General features: G+C 41.1%; 1 protein-coding gene across 1 annotated transcript in view; it reads right to left on the reverse strand.

Moving 5' to 3' along the window:
* Window positions 1–1,073: 1,073 nt before the first annotated feature.
* LOC134351294 (delphilin-like) overlaps window positions 1,074–21,721 on the reverse strand; it is a 431,912-nt gene continuing 411,264 nt past the window's right edge. The window contains exons 22-23 of the mRNA XM_063057357.1: window positions 16,885–17,049; window positions 1,074–6,199 (exon numbers count right to left, since the gene is read on the reverse strand). Coding sequence (XP_062913427.1) covers window positions 6,128–6,199; window positions 16,885–17,049 — 237 coding nt within the window. The 3' untranslated portion in view covers window positions 1,074–6,127. The remainder of the gene's footprint in view (window positions 6,200–16,884; window positions 17,050–21,721) is intronic.

The following is a 21,721-nucleotide window of genomic DNA, read 5'->3' on the forward strand; positions in this document are numbered from 1 at the left end:
AGGTTGAGTGAACTCAGTCTTTTCTCCATGGAGTGACAGAGGATGAGAGGTGACCTGATAGAGATGTACAAGATAATGAGAGGCATTGTTCGTGTGGATAGTCAGAGGCTTTTCCCCAGGGCTGAAATGGCTAGCACGAGAGGGCATAGTTTTAAGGTGCTTGGAAGTAGGTACAGAGGAGATGCCAGGGGTAAGTTTTTTACGCAGAGAGTGGTGAGTGCGTGGAATGGGCTGCCGGCGGCGGCGGAAACAATAGGGTCTTTTAAGAGACTCCTGGATGGCTACATGGAGCTTAGAAAAATAGAGGGCTATGGGTAAAGCCTAGATAGTTGTAAGGTAGGGACATGTTCGGCACAGCTTTGTGGGCCGAAGGGCCTGTATTGTGCTGTATGTTTTCTATGTTTCCAAGATTGCAGTTGATTCCACATGCCCTTTAACACCATTGCTTGACAAAATTTATCATTCTTGCATTTAAACTCAGCAACTGAGTTTATCAATGTTGTTTGAACAGTGGAACAGAAGCAATATGAACAGGCCATGTGTCCCTCTCAGTCACAAATTCCAGTACCAGTTTCCTGCAACAGTGCTTCCTGATTCATTCCAGAAAACTTCAATCAAAATTTTAGATTGGGACCCTTGGATTGTGAATTTTAGAGACTCCCTGTGTTATTTTTTCTCTTAGTTTATTGGATTTCATTTGTGTGCTCTGCCAGATCCTACTTGATCTGGGTTAAGGCGCTATTTATTGGGTGATTGCTGCTATAAAACAAGTAGCAACCTACTGTTGGTACTGCCTCTGTAATATAATGGGGAGAAATCACAAGGATTTTCCTTCCAACAAAAACAGCTCCATATTGAAAAGGAACTCATCTAGGGAGCACTCAACGATAAGAGAAAAAAAATCTTGTGGTGAAGGAAGGGGTAACAAATAAGATTGGGAGGAAGACAATTTCAATGGCTGACGAGAAATCAAAAGGTTGAGATTCAGCTTTTGTTTGAAGCACTAGGTCGTGATGTTGAAGCTATCAGTAGATTTCAGTATTAATTCCAAAGACAGATAGAGGATTCCAACTAACTTTTATTGCCAACTTTAATTACTAAGACATGTACAATACAAAGTGAAAAATAAGCGTGAACCCAGTCTCCAGCAGCAACAGTTTTATAACATATTTATTCTGTAAACACAGACCTGATGGTCCGCAGAGTTCCAGGGAATCACTGAGTGGTTAGCTCAGATCTAATCAGAACATGGTTGCCCAAAGGACAGCTCATCAACTTCACCCTTTTGCCACTGTACCGAGGCCTCACATTCCCCAGTGAGATTTCAGGTGGGGTAATTTACTTTCCATCCAGTGATGCACAATGTGATGTGATATTTAAAATACTGAACATTATTTGTCACTGCAGAAGAAATGAAGCAAGGTCTTGAATACAATGCTGTCTTTATTAGCTTGCCAAAACTCTGTCAAATATCCCATAGCACAAGTGAGATGTGGAAGCTAATATGAAACAGCAAATGGTGCACAGTGCCTTTGGGTTTAGAGGTTGCCCTTGCCTGGAAAAGTTTAGAGTTTGACTCCTCATGTTCACCTTGCATGTGCTTCAGGGATCTACTCATGATGATTCATCAATGTATATTTGGAAACACAATGCCTCCATACAAAGCACTGGATATACCCCTGCTGTAGGTCACAGGTTGAAGGTCTGGGCTGTGCCAACTTAATGACCTTGATGGTAAGGTTAAGCAGATACATCACCCAGCCAATGTCCTGTAACATATGCTGGACAGTGGAAGCACATGGGCACCAGGCATGAAAAGAATGAGAAGCCTCAATTACAGTACCTGTCCACATCCACTTTACAGACCCACACCTGAAGGATGGTTGCCAGGATGAGGTACCAAGTTGGTGCTTGTGGAATACTCTCCAGCATTTTCAGGAGAAGATCATGACAGAAGAAAGGTTTGTTTAATTTAACTAAGATGTATTTGCATTGTAAGTTTTAAGTACAAAGATCACAATGGCCCATGTTGTGACCCTGCCTTGGAGTCCTTCCAATATTCTAACAGGTAATGTGGTTAACAGACCAGACTCCATCCAGGTGGAATGCCACTTTAATGTGACCAGAGTATGTAATGACAGGGGAGACTGCTCTTGACGGAAGCTGACACCCACTAGCTTGAGGCACTTCTTTTCTGTGCATCAACACTGTAGGATATAGCTTTGGGGCAGAACTAAGACCCAGTGCAATTCAGAGGGTTTTGATCTTCATGCATGTTTCACAACGGATTGGGGCAATGAATCACTCATTGAAAAGACAGGGTGGACCTTACATAAAAAGTAAGCAGGTTGGGTTAAGACAAGCTGTTGATCCAATAAAAGATTGTGTGCCACCATCTGAGGGACCATGGCCAAAGACTTCATGTGTGCCAAGTGTCAACAGAACTGGATACATAACCATTAAGCACATTGATCCAATCAATGAGGCACTTCAAGCTGGGCAAACAAGAGAACTCCAATGTATTGAGAGGATTAAGTAAGATTAAAGGTAAATAAAGATTACATTATTTGAATAAATAGTACTTTTAGTCACAAAGCTCACAGGAAACAATTCATCATTTTAAATGTAATTTTATCTTTCTACCTCTCCTGGTATCTTGATACCTACATAGCAAATCTCCCAAAGGCTTCTTGGGATTACAAAGCTCTCTGTAGTTTTTCAGGAAGAAACCATAGATTACTGAATAACTACAGTAAATACAATAAGGCCGAACACCGACCATAAGAGTAAATTTTCAGCCCACCCTTAAGAACTAACCTTTTCCAATTTATTCATTATTGTTCCAGGTACAGTTACATGTCATGTCCAAATAAGAAAAAGATTTAGAAAGTGAGTGGTTGTGGAATCAAGATTTTCCAAGGAGTGAGCATCCAATGAAGTTTAATAATATGAATAACTAGTAAATCTACTAGTAATAATAATAATAATAACATTTAGACAAATTTTCAAAGGCCCTTCACAGAAGTACTCCTAATTAATAAAGTCAGAATATGCATTGCTAGCTGGCATTTCATAAAGAAGACTGTGGGAAAAGGGATAGCTAACTATCATTGGAGAGGGGGAGTAGTGGTGCTCCTAAAGGATCAGTGTGGGACCTCCGCTGTTCTCAGCTTTTAATGCTCTACACCCTCGGATCAGGAACATAATTTCTAGATCTACATGCAATACAAACTGGAGGGATAATTATTATCTAGGAAGACAATCATAAGGAGAAAGAGCAAATAATTGGCAAATGAAGTTTAATACATAAAAATGGAAGGTAATGCATTCTGGTAGAAAGAAGAGAGTCCCTTATAACAAAGGATTACAATCGATCTCAAAGCATAAAGGGACCAGGAAGTACTAAGACACCAGTCACTAGAGGTTATGCTACAGGTTAGGAAGGCCATAAGTGAAAAAAACAAGGTATACCATGTATAGTTCAAGTTACCATATGGTAATGCAGAGGCTCTGGAGAGTGTGCAGAAGGATTTACAGGAAACAATACCAGAAAGCCTAGTGTATATGTATAAGGATGAACAGACTGGATCTCACTTCTCTTGAAAATAATTACTTTGTGATAACCCAATAGAGATCTTTAGAATGGTGAAAGCCCTTGACAAAAAGAATATTTGCACTTGTGAGGAAGAGCAGAAATAGAGGCCTAAGTAATTCACCTTTGCCCAAGGAATTCAGAAGAACCTCTTACTCCAAAGTAACGGTGAGAATATGAAACTCAGTCCCGAAGGTACTGTATCTGTTAAAGCAAATAGTGTAGATACATTGAAGAGGAGTTTGGGCAGGCTGTATGACAAAAAGGTATTGAAGGTTAAGCTAATTGAGGTAGGTGAGGTAAGACAGGAGGCATGCGTGGACCATAAATGCTAGTAAGGACTGGCTGGACCAAATGGACTGTTTCAATATTATATATCCTATGTAATTCCTCACACAATAGGAGACATAGCAATGATGTTAACTAAAATATTTAGGGATGAATTCTGAGAGATCTTGGTGTTACAAATGTCCATACTACCTCGCAAGTGTCAGGAAAGCAGGCTACAGACTACAGCTTGGGCATTAGTAACCAATAGGCTCCTCTATATCTTAGTTCCTTTTAAGCTGGGGAGTCCTTCTGCTAGTTCCAGAATCATGTCCCAATTTCCCATTATTCAATTCCAGAAGCAAGAACGTTGATTGTTGATAGACTGATCACAGATAGCATCACCACCTCAGTTTGAGCAAATAGGACTAGAAGTTTCAATCCCATTAATAAGCAGGTCCTAACTCGGGTCATAGCATAGAGATCTTGAAGTGGGGCGTGGTGGGTGGCATATGTTTCCCAGGGGTCATCAGGTGGGCACATCCCACCTTCTTAGATGTATCGCTAATTTAGCACACTACATCTCTAGGGGACTCAACAGTGCGACCTGGCGTCCCAGGTGCACCCCCTTCACATCCGGCCACTCATGGGTCATTTTAGGGCCTAGCTGTCATCACTCCTCTTCATCCATAACCAGTGCTGCTTCACTCGGCTACCTCTGAGAGTTCTTTTATAGCTTGCTGCCGGCCCTGGCCTCGGATCCCCAATCCTTTCGGCATCTGACCATGGAAGTAGCCACAAATCCTCTGTGCCAACCTCTTCTGGGAAAACCTGCACTTTCCATCCACGCTGCTTAGCCTCTGTGGCCAGCTCAGCATATCTTACATGTTTCCACTCATACGCCTCGCAGACTGCATCTTCCCAGGGCACTGTGAGTTCTGCGATTACTACAGCCTTCAGACTGCTGGACCACAAGACCTAGTCTGGTCTGAGGGTGGTAGTGGCTATCTCCGGGGAAAATATTAGCCTTTTGTTAAGGTCAACAGCTATGTTCCAGGCATGAGCAGGCTCCAGTAAGCCTGACACCAACTGTGTCACTGAGGGTGGCACTGTCTGTCCTCGCTAGACAAAGGGGATGGTGGTTCTTCCAGTCATGTGGGGCTTAAGAGTGGTTGCTCAGCCTTTGCTTCTCCACAATGCATGCCAAACATCTGAGGACCTGGTTGTGCCTCCATGTGTATCAGACAATATCTGAGTAGGATGGTGATTGAGAAAAACTATAACTGAATAATTTCATCCCAGTCCTGGAGCTCTATATGTAATCTCCTAATTACTGTTAACATTTCATCAAATTATTCATTGCAGTGTGGCAGGAAAGTCTTACTTCATCTGGTCTACCTGGACTTGTCACATATGAAAAAGGGCTTTTAGCCACATGCCCAAAAATTAAATCACAGACATTTTAGTGTTAAAAGCAGATATTATTGCTCATCATACAACTACTAGGATGATGATATGAAGAAGATGAGCCTCAGCTTTTCTTCATCTGGCAGCGGGTGAGTTCCTGTCTCCACACACCCAGGACTGAATCCTCTGCCTTACCCACCCGTCCACATGGAATCACTAATTTGGAGCCCATCTCTCCAAATTCAACCATGCGCACAAATGCTGCAATTTCTACCTGGACTTATCTGTTCAAACAATTACCAAGACTGACATGGGTGCTTTGGTGCTGGCTCTGGTTTCCATTTCATTGGTTATTTAGGGTGGGGGATGTGAGAGTTACTATCAACCAAAGATAAACAAGAGGTACTGGAGGAACTTCTGAATTTGGGGTCATTGAAAGAGTGAAGTGAACATAAAGTAAGGAGAAGAGGGAAGGAAATAACAGTATTGCACTGTTCCTTGGTTATGTGATCAAGTTTCTCAAAGGAACTGCTAATAGAACTCTTATTGAGGAAACACCGTTAACTTCTCTGCGGTCAGTTTTAGGATCTGCTTTTACTTAAGTATCAAACATATTCCTAATATACAAGTTGGGGGCAGCCATATGGCAGGCATTAGATGTGCACTGAATCCATCAAGCTCTGATAGTGTGCCGTTACCTAGTTGATTTTGGTGATGCAGCTTCCAAATGGACACTACTTTATTGAGCGCTGTCATTACACACAGAGATTCCATTACTGGGCCCGTCCATCATCTTACTTCATCAAACAACATTGCACTGTTTGGAAAATCTGTGCTGGGATTGCAGAAGCATTGTTCAGGTCACCAGGCAAGCGGGGAAACCACCTTCAGGTTCTGCAGGTTTGCAGAGGCCCGTGTCTCATTGTACGCCCTCTGTAATGGACAAAGCATCAGAACGGTTAGCCAAACGTCTATCCCTATGACGCATATTTTATTTCATCTGACTTGGAACAGAAACAACTACCTAACACATTCCTTATGTTAGCTTGAGCAGGCTGCTATAATCGCTTTGTCACCCAGCTGTTATGAACTACAGTTTTGCATTAATAGGATTAAGTTTTGCTGTGGATAACTGATTTGCAATGTTAAACCCTGCATGGTAAACTGTACTTGATGTTATTTTCAGTCAATTTCAAACACTTGGGTATGCCCAACCTACAGAATACATCTGTAGACAAATTCCTACAAAGGGACTAAATCCAATTTCTACTTCATTAACCAAAACTAATTAATCAGGTTCAACTCTTGTCTTGGGGGTTCCTGATAAATTTCAGAATAAGCCACTGGTAATTTAACTTAACCAGATAACTCACATTCAGTGATTCACGAAAAGCTTCTTCCCCTGTGCCATCCAATCTCTAAATGGATATTGAACCCATGAACAAACTGTTTTACTTATATCTCTTTTTATACTACTTATTTTAACTAATTATTTAATATATGCAAATATATTGACTGTAATTCAGTTATTTTTTTGTATTTATCATGTATTGCAATGTACTGCTGCCACAAAGTTAACGAATTTCACAACATGCCGGTGATATTAAACCTGATTCTGATTCTGAAAGTGTCAGTCAGACAAGTGTTGGGCATAGTTTATTGGTCAAGGTATTGAGTACAAAGGTTGGGACGTTGTGTTACAGATAAGACTTCACCTGAAGTATTGTGTGTAGTTCTGGTTCTCTGACTATAGGAAGGATGTCATTAAGTTGGATAGGGTGTAGAAAAGATTCACAAGGATGCTAACAGCACTGGAGGGCTTGAATTACAAGAAGAGACTGGATAGGCTAGGGCTTTTTTCCTGGAGCAAAGAAGGCTGAGGTGTCACTTAATAGAGGTATAGAACTTTATAGATCTTGTAGAATCATGAGGGGTAAAGATAAGGTTGTCTGTCAGTCAATGGCCGCGATGAGGCACACTCAGGCTGGAGAAACAACACCTTATATTCCATCTGGCATGAACATAGATTTCTCCAACTTCTGGTAATTGCCCCTCCCCTTCATTAGTCTCCAATCTTGTTTCCCTCTCTCACCTTATCTCCTTACCTGCCCATCACTTTCCTTTGGTGCTGCTCCCTCTTCCCTTTTTTCCATGGTCTTCTACCCTTCCCTATCAGAATCCCCCTTCTCAGGCCCTTCATCTCTTTCACCAATCAACTTCCCAGCTCTTTACCTCACCCCTCCCTTCTCCCAATTTCATCTATCACCTACCACTTTCCCCCACCTTCTTACTCTGACTTCTCAATTTTTTTTACAGTCCTTCATCACTTGGATTTCCAGCATCTGCAGAAGTTTCTCATGCAAAGATAAGGTCACAGTTTTTCTTTCCACAGCACAGGGAAGTCTAAAACTACAGAGTATAGCTTTAAGGTGAAAGCAGTAAGATTTAAAGGGGATCTGAGGGTCGTTAATGATGGGTTTATAGAACAACCTGCCTGAGGAAGCAGCAGAGGCAGTCACAATTACAATGTTTAAAAGATGCTTAGACAAGTACATGGATAGGAATGATTTACAGGGATATGGGTCAAATGTGTGCAACTGGGTGGGACTAGCTCAGTTAGATATCTTAGCTGGCATTGCAAGTTGGTCTGAAGGGCCTGTTTTGTGCTGTATAAAGAGAGGGACACTAGTGTGAATGGACTCCTCTTTCACAAGAGAGTCTGTAATTATTAGTCAAGCTGAAAATGAAAGTCAAGACAGCAATCACTGCATGAAACAATCCATGTGTTCAGCCCTCCCCCCCACCGATTCATCGGTGATGACCTCATTACTGTTATCATCAGTCTCTCTGATTCCATCTCTAATCCATTTATCTTGAGGAGCAAATGATCTTTACTGTTTTTTCCATTGCTATAACCTATATAGCAGTAATCACATTCTACTTCCCAGCTATAATCACATTATTTTGATGATGTTATCTTAATATGAATCATATGATGATGTTATCTTAATATGAATCATATTCTCCTTGGAATTTAACAGCCGTCTTAGAGAAATATTCCACTTATTTGCACAACCATCATATCTCTATCTTGAATATTCCCAGTAATACCAGATGGCAGAACTCAACTAAATGTTTTTCCTGGACTCCATCATCTAGAACTATGATTCCCAATGAGGGTGGTTACACCTCATTAGGGGAAATAGAAGGCATTGAGGGGAGGATACAAGTTTCTTGGGGGGGTAGTAAGCGGCACCCTAACGAGGCACAAGAATTGACCAACCACTACAGCAGGCTTTTCCAAAAAAGAAAGATGAGGCACTGGAACACAGGAAGAATCATAGCCCTGCAGATGGAGAGCATCCATCGTCACAACACGCCTGAAACTCGGGAAACTCATTCCACCTTACCAACCAAACAGACGTTATTGGGGATGCATAAATTAGCAACCAGGGTGTCTAATAGTTCCTCTTGACTCATGGTATGAAATGAGTTCATGCAATTTAACAGTTGGTAAGTCAAGTACGCCCTCTCAACTTTCTCTACAGATCTACAGAAAACAGTTCATGCAGCGATACAGTGCTGGCCGGAACCAAATGGTGAAATGGAGCCGATCAGTGAACCTGTTGACCCTGAGGATTCCTCTTGAGATGTTCAAAGTGACCTTGGCTTCCTATGTGCAGTCAAGAACCATCTTTGGATATGATGAGGCCTTACGTGATTGATCAGTCATGCCAAATGGAATAGTATAAAGGTAGCTTGCCGAACACCAGCTCTATCCTGACTAACATTCAGATTCCAGTCTGAATCCCTAGCAACATAATTTTCGCTGCTTTCATCTTTGCCTCTCATTCCTTTGTGTGCTGCTACAATCGTTCCATCTGTGTCAACTCACTGCTATCATCAACATCCGACAGGCATTCCCAGTTTGTGTTAATTTTTTATTTTAATTTAGCCCTGTTAATGAAGGATAAATACAAACGGCGCGATCTCTATGAGCCTGAAGGCGGTGAAGCTCAAAGCTAATCTGCTAACAGAAACTACAGGAAGTGTGTTAATACCATATTACAGAGCTGGAATATGGTTTTATTCCACTCCCGTCAGATCAGCAATGCCCCAGCATCTCAATTTAATACTGTACTGTCTAATGAAGCCATGAAACTATGAAAATTGCAGGAACACTTCGGTAAAAGACACGCTGAAAAGGTTTCTTATGGTATTACTCAGTTCTAGAAGATGAAAGAAGCATTTGAAAAGCATTGCTCATTCGAGTTATTTCCCAAGAAAGCTAAAAATGACCTCGATAGTGATCTCATTGCTTCTTATAGCAAAGTGTGGAAAATCTCATATAATTGGTGAAAGATTAATAATGCCTGCTATATCAGAAGTGTTCACCACTGTTCTCAAAATGGATAACAGTATTTTAAAATCAATTCCTCTGAGTAATAACTCTGTAGCTCGTCATATTGATGAAATGAGTGAAGACATTGAGTATCAACTATGAACAGAGCTATAAAAAGCAGAATTTAGGATACAAATGGATGAGCCAACTGTGTGAGACAATGAGGCATTGCTAATGGCATATGTACAGTTTATCAAAAATGGAAAAATTTAAGAGATTCTCTTTTGTAAAATGGAAAATCAATCTACAACAAGCTCAAAATGTATATTGAGGGTAAAAGCATTCTGATTAGGAACATGATTTCATGGGCAACAGATGGAGCACCACATATAACAGGTTGCTATGCTGGTTTAGTGGCATTTATGAATAAAGAAATTCCAAGTCTGTTTGCAATCCATTGTGTAATTCATCATTAATATCTCACAGCCAAAAACCTCAGACAGCGATTTTTTTCAAGCACGACTCTTGTAATATCTGCTATCAACAAAATTAAAGCTCATTCATTAAATAGCAGAATATTTTAATGGTTATGCCAAGATAATGATGAAGAACTTGAAGGCTTGCTTCTTCACACTGAAGCGTGTTGGCTGTCAAAATCCTGTAGCTTAAAACGTTTATTTGATCTTTTCAATACTGTGGTTGAATTTTTGCTCAAAGTTGACAAGAGCATGGGAAACAAGGTTAACTTCTATGTGGAGATGTGGCATTCCTAGCTGATTTATATGACAAAATGAACATTCTAAATATGAAACAGCAGGGTGAGAATGCCAGTTTAATTCAGGCAAAAAATGCAGCGTCCACTGTTATTGGAAAATAGGAAATATCATTGGGAAAAGAATACTCTTACAGTTTCCCTGCATGGAAAGTATGGCATTCTCTTTCACAGATGGTCATTTGCAAGAGTACTGCTTACACCTGCAGTCACTGAAGAAGGATTTTCAGAATTGATTCAAGGATTTGAACGATCTGGAAATCCTGGACTGGGTAATTAACCCATTTCTTTGCAAGGTGGAAGAACAGGAAGAGAGCTTTCAAGAAGAAATTATTGAAATTCATAAGTTGAAAAAGCTGCTGTACAATGCACAGGTACTGTGTAAGCTAGGTTTAAAGACAAATAAAAATTTAAAGCCGAATCATTTTTCTCATGTTAGCATATGGTAGACATGTTTTTACACTATGGGGGCGTCAGAAAGTATATTGTGCTGAAGAGGGGCATTGGCAGTATGAAAGTGCTTTAGAGGGGCTTTGGGGAAAAAGGTTGGGAAACACTAATCTAGAATCATAGTATTGTACAGCACAGACAGAGCCCCTTCAGCCCAATTCACCAACCATGATGCCTATCAACATTAATCTCATTTTCCTGCATCTCTCCCATCCAACTATTTAAGTGTCTTTTAGACATTATAGAACCATAGAACATTACAGTGCAGAAACAGGCCTTTTGGCCCTTCTTGGCTGTGTCAAACCATTTTTCTGCCTAGTCCCACTGACCTGCACCTGGACCATATCCCTCCATACACCTCTCATCCATGCACCTGTCCAAGTTTTTCTTAAAAGTGAGCCCGCATTTACCACTTCATCTGGCAGCTCATTTCACACTCCCACCACTCTGTGTGAAAAAGCCCTGCTAATGTTCCCTTTAAACTTTTCCCCCTTCACCCTCAACCCATGTCCTCTGGTTTTTTTCTCCCCCAGCATTAGTGGAAAAAGTCTGCTTGCATTCACTCTATCTATACCCATCATAATTTTATATACCTCTATCAAATCTCCCCTCATTCTTCTACGCTCCAGGGAATAAAGTCCTAACCTATTCAACCTTTCTCTGTAACTCACTTTCTCAAGTCCCAGCAAGATCCTTGTAAACATTCTCTGTACTCTTTCAACCTTATTAATATCCTTCCTGTAATTTGGTGACCAAAACTGCACACAATACTCCAAATTCGGCCTCACCAATGCCTTACCACAACTTCACCATAACATTCCAACTCTTATACTCAATACTTCGATTTATAAAGGCCAATGTGCCAAAAGCTCTCTTTACAACCCTATCTACCTGTGACGCCACTTTTAGGGAATTTTGTATCTGTATTCCCAGAATCCTCTGTTCTACTGCACTCCTCAGTGCCCTACCATTTACCTTGTATGTTCACCTTGGTTTGTCCTTCCAAAGTGCAATACCTCACACTTGTCTGTATTAAACTCCACCTGCCATTTTTCAGCCCATTTTTCCAGCTGGTCCAAATCCCTCTGCAAGCTTTGAAAACCTTCCTCACTGTCCACTACACCTCCAATCTTTGTATCATCAGCAAATTTGTTGATCAAATTTACCACATTATCATCCAGATCATTGGTATAGATGACAAATAACAATGGACCCAGCACTGATCCCTGTGGCACACCACTAGTCACAGGCCTTCACTCAGAGAGGCAATCCTCCACTACCACTCTCTGGCTTCTTCCATTGAGTCAATGTCTAATCCCATTTACTACCTCTCCATGTATACCTAGCGACTGAATCTTCCTAACTAACCTCCCATGTGGGACCTTGTCAAAGGCCTTACTGAAGTCCATGTAGACAATATCCACTGCCTTCCCTTCATCCACTTTCCTGGTAACCTTCTCGAAAAACTCTAATAGATTTGTTAAACATGACCTATCACACACAAAGCCATGTTGACTCTCCCTAATAAGTCCCTGTCTCTCCAAATACAGGTAGATCCTTGGCTCCTAGCTCCATCCCTCTCCCTCCCCCTCCTGTCTTCTCCCCTCCCCCTCCCACTTTCAAATCACTTACTATCTCTTCTTTCAGTTAGTCCTGACAAAGGGTCTCGGCCCGAAACATCGACTGTACCTCTTCCTATAGATGCTGCCTGGCCTGCTGCGTTCACCAGCATTTTTTGTGTGTGTTACTTGTAGATCCTATCTCTTAGTACTCCTTCCAATAACTTACCTACTACCAACATCAAACTTACTGGCCTATAATTTCCTGGGTTACTTTTAGAGCCTTTTTTAAACAACAGAACAACATGAGCTATCCTCCAATCCTCCAGCACCTTACCCGTAGATACCGACATTTTACATATATCTGCCAGGGCCCCTGCAATTTCAACACTAGTCTCCTTCAAGGTCCCAGGGAATACCCTGTCAGGTCCTGGGGATATATCTACTCTGAGTTGCCTCAAGATAGCAAGCACCTCCTCCTCTTCAATCTGTATAGGTTCCATGACCTCACTACTTGTTTGTCTTATTTCCATAGACTCCATGCCAGTTTCCTTAGTAAATACAGACGCAAAAAACCATTATAAATGTATCTATTTTTACCACCACCTCTGGCAGCTTGTTCTATATAACTATATAAAAAAAACTTGCCCCTCAAGTCTGCTTTGAATTTCTCTCCTCTCATCTTAAACCTATGCCCTTTAGTTCTAGGCTAACCTGTCCTGGGAAAAAGATTCTAACCATCTTTCCCCAGCTGGGAGATTTCTTAGCAGCCTGCTACCACCCAGTACACGTTATTTATGATATACTTGTATATTTAACTATACAACACTTTGTGCCAACTTGTACACTTACAACATATTTTTATTATCTGTTAATATTGTGTTAATAATATTATTTTATACTCTATACACTGTTTTTCACCTTGGTCCCAAAGTAATGTTGTTTTGTTTAGCTGTATACATGTGTTCTATAGAATGAAGAAAAACTTGAAGTTAAAAATTTTATAAACTTCTGCAAAAGGCTTCAGCTTCCTGCATTTTTTCTTTTGTGTGCCATACTCTGCCAGAGCCTCAGCAACCACTTTTCAAGTGGTTGTCTTGGAAGAAAGATTCTGTGAGTGGTCCCCCACATCCTTCTCACAGCACAGTCTTTTTTTTAAAAATACGAGGCTGAGTTGCGAGCTCGACATTCAACCCAGCACGAATGGAAAGCATGCCCAGGAAGGCCTGACTGGGTTCGAACTTGGGAACCTTCGCTCTGGAGTCCGGTGCTGGTGTCACTGCACCACCAGCCGGCCTTCCAGCATACCAGTGCGAATAAATCCAGCTATGCAATCTTCTCACATCTCAGACTTGGCCACTCCAGGCAATTAACTTTGTTGTTTTTAAGCCATTCCTTTATCCAGCTTTATGCTTGGGGTCATTGTCTTGCTGGAAAACAAATCATCCCTCAAGTCGCAATTCTTTTGCGGACTGCATCAGGTTTTCCTCCAGGGTTTCCCTGTATTTTGCTGCTTTCATTTTACCCTCTACCTTCACAAGCCTTCCAGGGCCTGCTACAGTGAAGCGTCCCCACAGCATGATACAACCACCACCATGCTTCACAGTAGTGATGGTGTGTTTTTGATGATGTACAATGTTTGCCTTCCACCAAACATAGCGTTTAGTCTGATGACCAAAATAAAGTTCCATCTTGGTTTCATCATACCACAGAACCTTCTTTAAGGTGACTTCAGAGACTCCCACATGCCTTCTGCTAAATTCCAGCTGAGATTTCATGTGAGCTTTTTTCCCCATCAGAGGCTTTCTCTTTGCCTCTTCTCCCATAAAGCTCTGACTGGTGAAGCACTCAGGCAACAGTTGTATGTGCAATCTCTCCCATCTCAACCACTGAAGCTTATAACTCCTCTAGAGTTGTCATAGGTCTTGGTGGGCTCCCTCACTAGGCCCCTGGACAGTCACTCAGTTTTTGAGGACAGTTTCGGAAGTCTCACAGCCTGGGGGAATACAGCTGTATTCCACTTCTTGATGATTAACTTAACTGTACTCCAAGGGATATTCAGTGACTTGGAAATTCTCTGGTATCCATCTCCTGGCTTGTGCTTTTCAATAACCTTTTTCACAGAGTTGCTTGGAGTGTTCTTTTGTCCTCATGGTGTAGCTTTTACCAGGATACTGACTCACCAGCAGTTGGACCTTCCAGATACAGGAATATTTTTACTACAATCAATTGAAACACCTTGATTGCACACAGATGACCTCCATTTAACTAACTGTGACTTCTAAAACCAATTGCCTGCACCTGTCATGATTTAGTGTGCCATATTAAAGAAGGGTGAATACTTATGCAATCAATTATTTTGTGTTTTATATTTATAATTAATTAAGATCACTTTGTAAAGATCTGTTTTCACCTTGATATGAAAGAGTCATTTTTTGTTGATCAGTGTCAAAAAAGTCAAATTAAATCCACCGTGATTGAATTTTGTAAAACAATAAAACATGAGAACTTCTGGGGGGTGGGGGGATGAGTACTTTTTATCGACACTGTATTTTTCCATGGACTGGCAGAGATCACAGGTGTCTATCATATGTTCCCTCTTCTGTTCACACATCTATGCCACAAACAGAAACCAGGCCCAGTGAACCTATAATCTGTTTTACTGACACAAAAATGGCCAAAACCAATTCTGTCATCTCATAGTGTGGTCCCTCTGTTAGCTTGGACATAATCACTTAAGCTTCATCCAAATTTCAGCTCTGTGAAAGCACCATTGTGCAGATCCAATCAGCTATTAAATCAGAGCCAAAACATTTCTGGTGGTGTTTTCCCTTCAGTTATCAGACGTTCACCTCCAGACTTGTCAAACACTCTTTTTTTCCTGATCCACATACTTCAGTTGTACATCATCCACAGAAATAAATGCAGATTTCATATATGCACTCTAGCTCTCCACCACGTCTTAAGTCCCCATGGTCTCCATTGTATTGGCCCACCATAGAAACATAGGCAATAAGAGCAGCAGTAGGCCATTCAGCCCTTCCAGTCTGCTCCACCATTCAGTATGATCATAGCTGATCATCCAAATTCAGTCCCTTGTTCTAGCCTTCATCATGCATCCTTACCCCTGGAAAAATATCAAATTCTTTCCTGAATGAATTTAATTATTGTGATTCAACCTCTTCCTGTGGCAGAGAATTCCACCGGCTCACACTTTCTAAGGAAAGAAATGTTTCCTCACCTCAGTTCTAAATGGCGAACCCTGCACTTTTCGTCTGTGATCCATATTCCTGCACACCCTGACATTGCATCTAATCTGTCTAGTCCTGTTAGAATTTTGCGGATTTCATTGAAGTCCCTTCTTATCTTCGAAATTCTAATTGAATACAGGCATAGTTGACCCAAAATCTCATCAAACATCAGTTCTGCCACTTCGGCATACAATCCAGTGAATCTTCATTAAAATTGCTCCACTGCATGAACATCTTCAAGGGGAACAAAATAGCTCACAATGCTCACAAAGGCCCTGTATAATTGCAGCATGACATTCCTAGTCCTGTGCTCAAATGTTCTTACTATAAAGGCCAAATTATCATTTACCTTCTTAAAGGCCTATTGCCTCCTAATATTTACTTGTATCACCTGCTGCACAAGGGCACCTAGATCTTACTACACGTCCTCCTGAACTAATTCCTACTTCAGATAATAATCTGCACCAAAATATTTATCCACTTTGTACTGCACCTGTAACATATCTACACACTTCCACAACCCGTCCAAATCAATCTACAACTTCTCTGCATCCTGCTCAAGGCTCATTTATATATTGTGCGTATGGGGTCCCAGCACCCATGCCCATGGTACACTTGTGGTCAGTGCCTGTCACTTGGAAAAGCCCTATTGATGTCTGTTCTTTGTTTCCTCTCAGGCCACCAGCTCTCTGCTCTTATTAGCACTTTACCCTGATCCTCTATCAATTCTTTCCGTAAGTCTGATACACCATTTGGGCTCTCCCTCATCCATTCTGGTAGTTTCATCCACAGAAATTTCCAGTGGATTTGGAAATTTCCATGTTGGTTTTGTCTCCAAGCGCTCTGCTTTTCCATATTTTATAATAAACTCCAGCATTTTCACCACCACTGATCACAAATTATACAGTCTATTCTTCATTTTCCTGTCTGTATATACTTAATTTTAAACTCCTCTATGAACCATTATTTTCTGAAACTAATTCTCACCACAAAATTTAAATCCTCTCCTCTCTCTCTTACAATTTGGTTCCAAACAGGAATATCTTGTCTAATCCTGAGCTGATCCTCTAATCTCATATTCTCTCCAAAGCAAATACCATCCCTTTTCATAGAAGGAGAACATTGCTTTTATATAAGAAAATATAAAAGTTGGACTTATCTAGTCAGGACACTTTGGAAATGTTTGGTGTAATTTGTGGCTAACATCTGCACAGATCTGTTGAGAATAATATCTCAAATCTCACCTCAAACTTTGTGATAAATTCTGCAAATATCCCAAAAAAAGCTTCTGTTGTGGTTGCCTTTGAATCTTCTCCAAAAAATGTTGAGACTTTATTGAACTCCTCGATGGCTCGGTTCTGCAGGGAGTCGAGGGAAGCAATAAGGGGTTGGGCATCTCCCAGGAATGCCTGGTACGCTGGTTAAGATAGTAACAGTAGGACAATTCCACTCAGTCTGTATGACATCTAATCCCACCCAGTCCAGCCCACAGCACATTTTTCAGTCAGTATTTCCAGTCTTTTCTATTTTTATTGCCTGTTATGAACTGTTTTGTCCAGCTTTGATAGGAGTTTCAATGAACAATAAACCAGAGATTGGAGTTCAAATCCCACAATTTAAATCTAATCAGTAACCATGAATTATAAAATAAACAATCTAATTATTTGTAATGACCAGACCGCTACCTGAATGTGATAATACCCACCAACTTCACTAGTATCCTTCAGTTGAAACTGGAAGAAGTCAGCAGATCAAGAAACATCTATGGTGGGGAATGGAGATTTGATATTTTGCATTAAGATTCTTCACCTGGATATCATGAGTCCAGATGAAGAATCTCAATCTGAAACATCAACTATCCATTTCCCTCAGGAGATGCTGACTGGTTTGCTGAGTTCCCCCAGCTTTTTGTTTGTTGCTCCAAATTCCAGCATCTGGAGTCTTGATCAGTCTGACTGTGTGGCTAGGCATAGCTCAAATACCATCTATAAGTTTGCTGATGATACAGCTATTGTTGGTAGAATCTCAGGTGGTGACGAGAGGGCGTACAGGAGTGAGATATGCCAACTAGTGGAGTGGTGCCGCAGCAACAACCTGGCACTCAACATCAGTAAAACAGAAGAGCTCATTGTGGGCTTCAGGAAGGGTAAGACGAAGGAACATGTACCAATCCTCATAGAGGGATCAGAAGTGGAGAGAGTGAACAGCTTCAAGTTCCTGGGTGTCAAGATCTCTGAGGATCTAACCTGGTCCCAACATATCAATGTAGTTATAAAGAAAGCAAGACAGCGGCTATACTTTATTAGGAATTTGAAGAGATTTGGCATTTCAACAAAAACACTCAAAAACTTCTACAGTTGTACCGTGGACAGCATTCTGACAGGCTGCATCACTGTCTGGTATGGGGGGGGGGGGGCGGGCTACTGCACAGGACCAAAAAAGGCTGCCCAAAATTGTAAATCTAGTCAGCTCCACCTTGGGCACTAGCCTACGAAGTACCCAGGGCATCTTTAGGGAGCGGTGCCTGAGAAAGGCAGTGTCCATTACTAAGGACCTCCAGCACCCAAGGCATGCACTTTTCTCACTGTTACCGTCAGGTAGGAGATACAGAGGCCTGAATGCACACACTCAGCAATTCAGGAACAGCTTCTTCCCCTCTGCCACCTGATTCCTAAATGGACATTGAAGCTTTGGACACTACCTCACTTTTTTTAAATACACAGTATTTCTGTTTTCGCACATTCTTTTATATATATTCAACATACGTAATTGATTTACTTGTTTATTTATTATGTTTTATTTTATTTATTTTTTCTCTCTCTGCTAGATTATGTATTGCATTGAACTGCTGCTGCTATGTTAACAAATTTCACGTCACATGCCAGTGATAATAAACCTGATTCTGATTCTGATTCTGATCTGCCTTTCAGTATGGAAACAGGCCATCTCGGCCCTTCTAGTCCGTGCCGAATGCTTACTCTCACCTATTCCCACCGACCTGCACTCAGCCCATAACCCTCCATTCCTTTCCTGTTCATATAGCTATCCAATTTTACTTTAAATCACAATATCGAGCCTGCCTCTACCACTTCTACTGGAAGCTCATTCCACACAGCTACCACTCTCTGAGTAAAGAAGTTCCCCCTCGTGTTACCCCTAAACTTTTGCCCCATAACTCTCAACTCATGTCCTCTTGTTTGAATCTCCCCTACTCTCAATGGAAAAAGCCTATCCACGTCAACTCTATCTATCCCCCTCATAATTTTAAATATCTCTTTCAAGTCCACCCTCAACCCTCTACGCTCCAAAAAATAAAGACCCAATTTGTTCAACCTTTCTCTGTAACTTAGGTGCTGAAACCCAGGTAACTTTCTAGTAAATCTTTTCTGTACTCTCTCTATTTTGTTGACATCTTTCCTATAATTCAGTGACCAGAACTGTACACAATACTCCAAATTTGGCCTTACCAATGCCTTGAACAATTTTAACATTACATCCCAACTCCTATACTCAATGCTCTGATTTATAAAGGCCAGCATACCAAAAGCTTTCTTCACCACCCTATGCACATGAGATTCCACCTTCAGGGAACTATGCACCATTATTGCTAGATCCCTCTGTTCTACAGCATTCTTCAATGTATTCTTCTTACCATGTATGTCCTATTTTGATTAGTCCTACCAAAATGTAGCACCTCACATTTTTCAGCATTAAACTCCATATGCCATCTTTCAGCCCACTCTTCTAACTGGCCTAAATCTCTCTGCAAGCTTTGAAAACCTGCTTCATTATCCACAACGCCACCTATCTTAGTATCATCTGCATACTTATTAATCCAATTTACCACCCCATCATCCAGATCATTAATGTATATGACAAACAACATTGGACCCTGTACAGATCCCTGAGGCAAACACTAGTCACCGGCCTCCAACCTGACAAACAGTTATCCACCACTACTCTCTGGCGTCTCCCATCCAGCCACTGTTGAATCCATTTTACTACTTCAATATTAATACCTAACGACTGAACCTTTCTAACTAACCATCCATGTGACCTTGTCAAAGGCCTTACTGAAGTCCATATAGACAACATCCACGGCTTTACCCTCGTCAACTTTCCTAGTAACCTCTTCAAAAAATTAAATAAGATTTGTCAAACATGACCTTCCACGCACAAATCCATATTGACTGTTCCTAATCAGACCCTGTCTACCCAGATAATTATATATACCATCTCTAAGAATACTTTCCATTAAAATCCTCCGGTACCATCCCTGTTTCTAATGACATTTGAAATATTTCTGTCGGAGCCCCTGCTATTTCTACACTAACTTCCCTCAAGGTCCCAGAGAATATCCTGTCAGAACCCAGAGACTTATCCACTTTTATATTCCTTAAAAGCGCCAATACTTCCTCTTCTTTAATCATCATAGTTTCCATAACTTCCCTACCTGTTTCCCTTACCTTACATAATTCAATATCCTTCTCCTTACTGAATACTGAAGAAAAGAAATTGTTCAAAATCTCCCCCATCTCGTTTGGTTCCACACATAGCTATCCACACTGAATCTCTAAGGGACCAATTTTATTCCTCACTATCCTTTTGCTATTAATATAACTGTAGAAACCCTTTGAATTTATTTTCACCTTATTTTCCAAAGCAACCTCGTATCTTCTTTTGGCTTTTCTAATTTCTTTCTTAATATTCTTTTTACATTCTTTATATTCCTTGAGCACCTCATTTACTCCATGCTGCCTATATTTATTGTAGATATCTCTCTTTTTCCGAACCAAGTTTCCAATATCCCTTGAAATCCATGGCTCTCTCAAACTTTTAACCTTTCCTTTGAACCTAACAGGAACATAAAGGTTCTGTACCCTCAAAATTTCACCTTTAAATGACCTCCATTTCTCTGGTACATCCTTCCCATAAAACAAGTTGTCCCAATCCACTCCTTCTAAATCCTTTTGCATCTCATTAAAGTTAGCCTTTCTCCAATCAAAAATCTCAACCCTGGGTCCAGACCTATCCTTCTCCATAATTATATTGAAATTAATGGCATTGTGATCACTGGACCTGAAGTGCTCCCCAACACATACCTCTGTCACCTGCCCTATCTCATTCCCTAACAGGAGATCCAACACTGCCCCTTCTCTAGTTGGTACCTCTATGTATTGCTGCAAAAAACTATCCTGCACACATTTTACAAACTCCAAATCATCCAGCCCTTTTACAGTATGGGCTTCCCAGTCCATGTGTGGAAAATTAAAATCTCCCACAATCACAAACTTGTGCTTACTACAAATATCTGCTATCTCCTTACAAGTTTGCTCCTCCAGTTCTCGCTCCCCATTAGGTGGTCTATAATACACCCCTATAAGTGTTACTACACCTTTCCTATTCCTCAATTCCACCCAAATAGCCTCCCTAGATGAGCCCTCTGATCTATCCTGCCAGAGCATCACTGTAATATTTTCTCTGACAAGCAATGCAACACCTCCCCCTCGTGTCCCTCCAATTCTATCACACCTGAAGCAACAAAATCCAGGAATATTTAGTTGCCAATCACACCCCGCCTGCAACCATGTTTCACTAATAGCTGCAACATCATATTTCCAGGTATCAATCCATGCTCTAAGCTCATCCACCTTTCTGACAATGCTGCAGCATTAAAATAAATGCATTTAAGAATTTTTCCACCTCTTACTCTCTGTTTATCACTAACAACTTTACTATCTCCTTTTTCTTCCTTCTCCCCTATATCTGTTCCTACACTCTAGTCCCCCTACCCCCTTGTATCTAGTTTAAATCCACTGGAGCCTCTCTAGCAAACCTACCTGCAAGAATATTTGTCCCCCTCCAGTTCAGATGTAAACCGTCCCACCGGAACAGGCCCTACCTTCCCTGGAAAACTGCCCAATTATCTATAAATCTGAAGCCCTCCCTCCTGCACCATGTCTTCAGCCACGTGTTGATCTGCGCTATCTTATTATTTCTAATCCCGCCTGCACATGGCACTGGTAGCAATCCTGAGATTGCTATCCTGGAGGTCCTGTCCTTTAACTTGGCGCCTAACTC

The sequence above is a fragment of the Mobula hypostoma genome, chromosome 9, assembly GCF_963921235.1.
Source record: "Mobula hypostoma chromosome 9, sMobHyp1.1, whole genome shotgun sequence".
In the NCBI taxonomy this organism is placed as follows: domain Eukaryota; kingdom Metazoa; phylum Chordata; class Chondrichthyes; order Myliobatiformes; family Myliobatidae; genus Mobula; species Mobula hypostoma.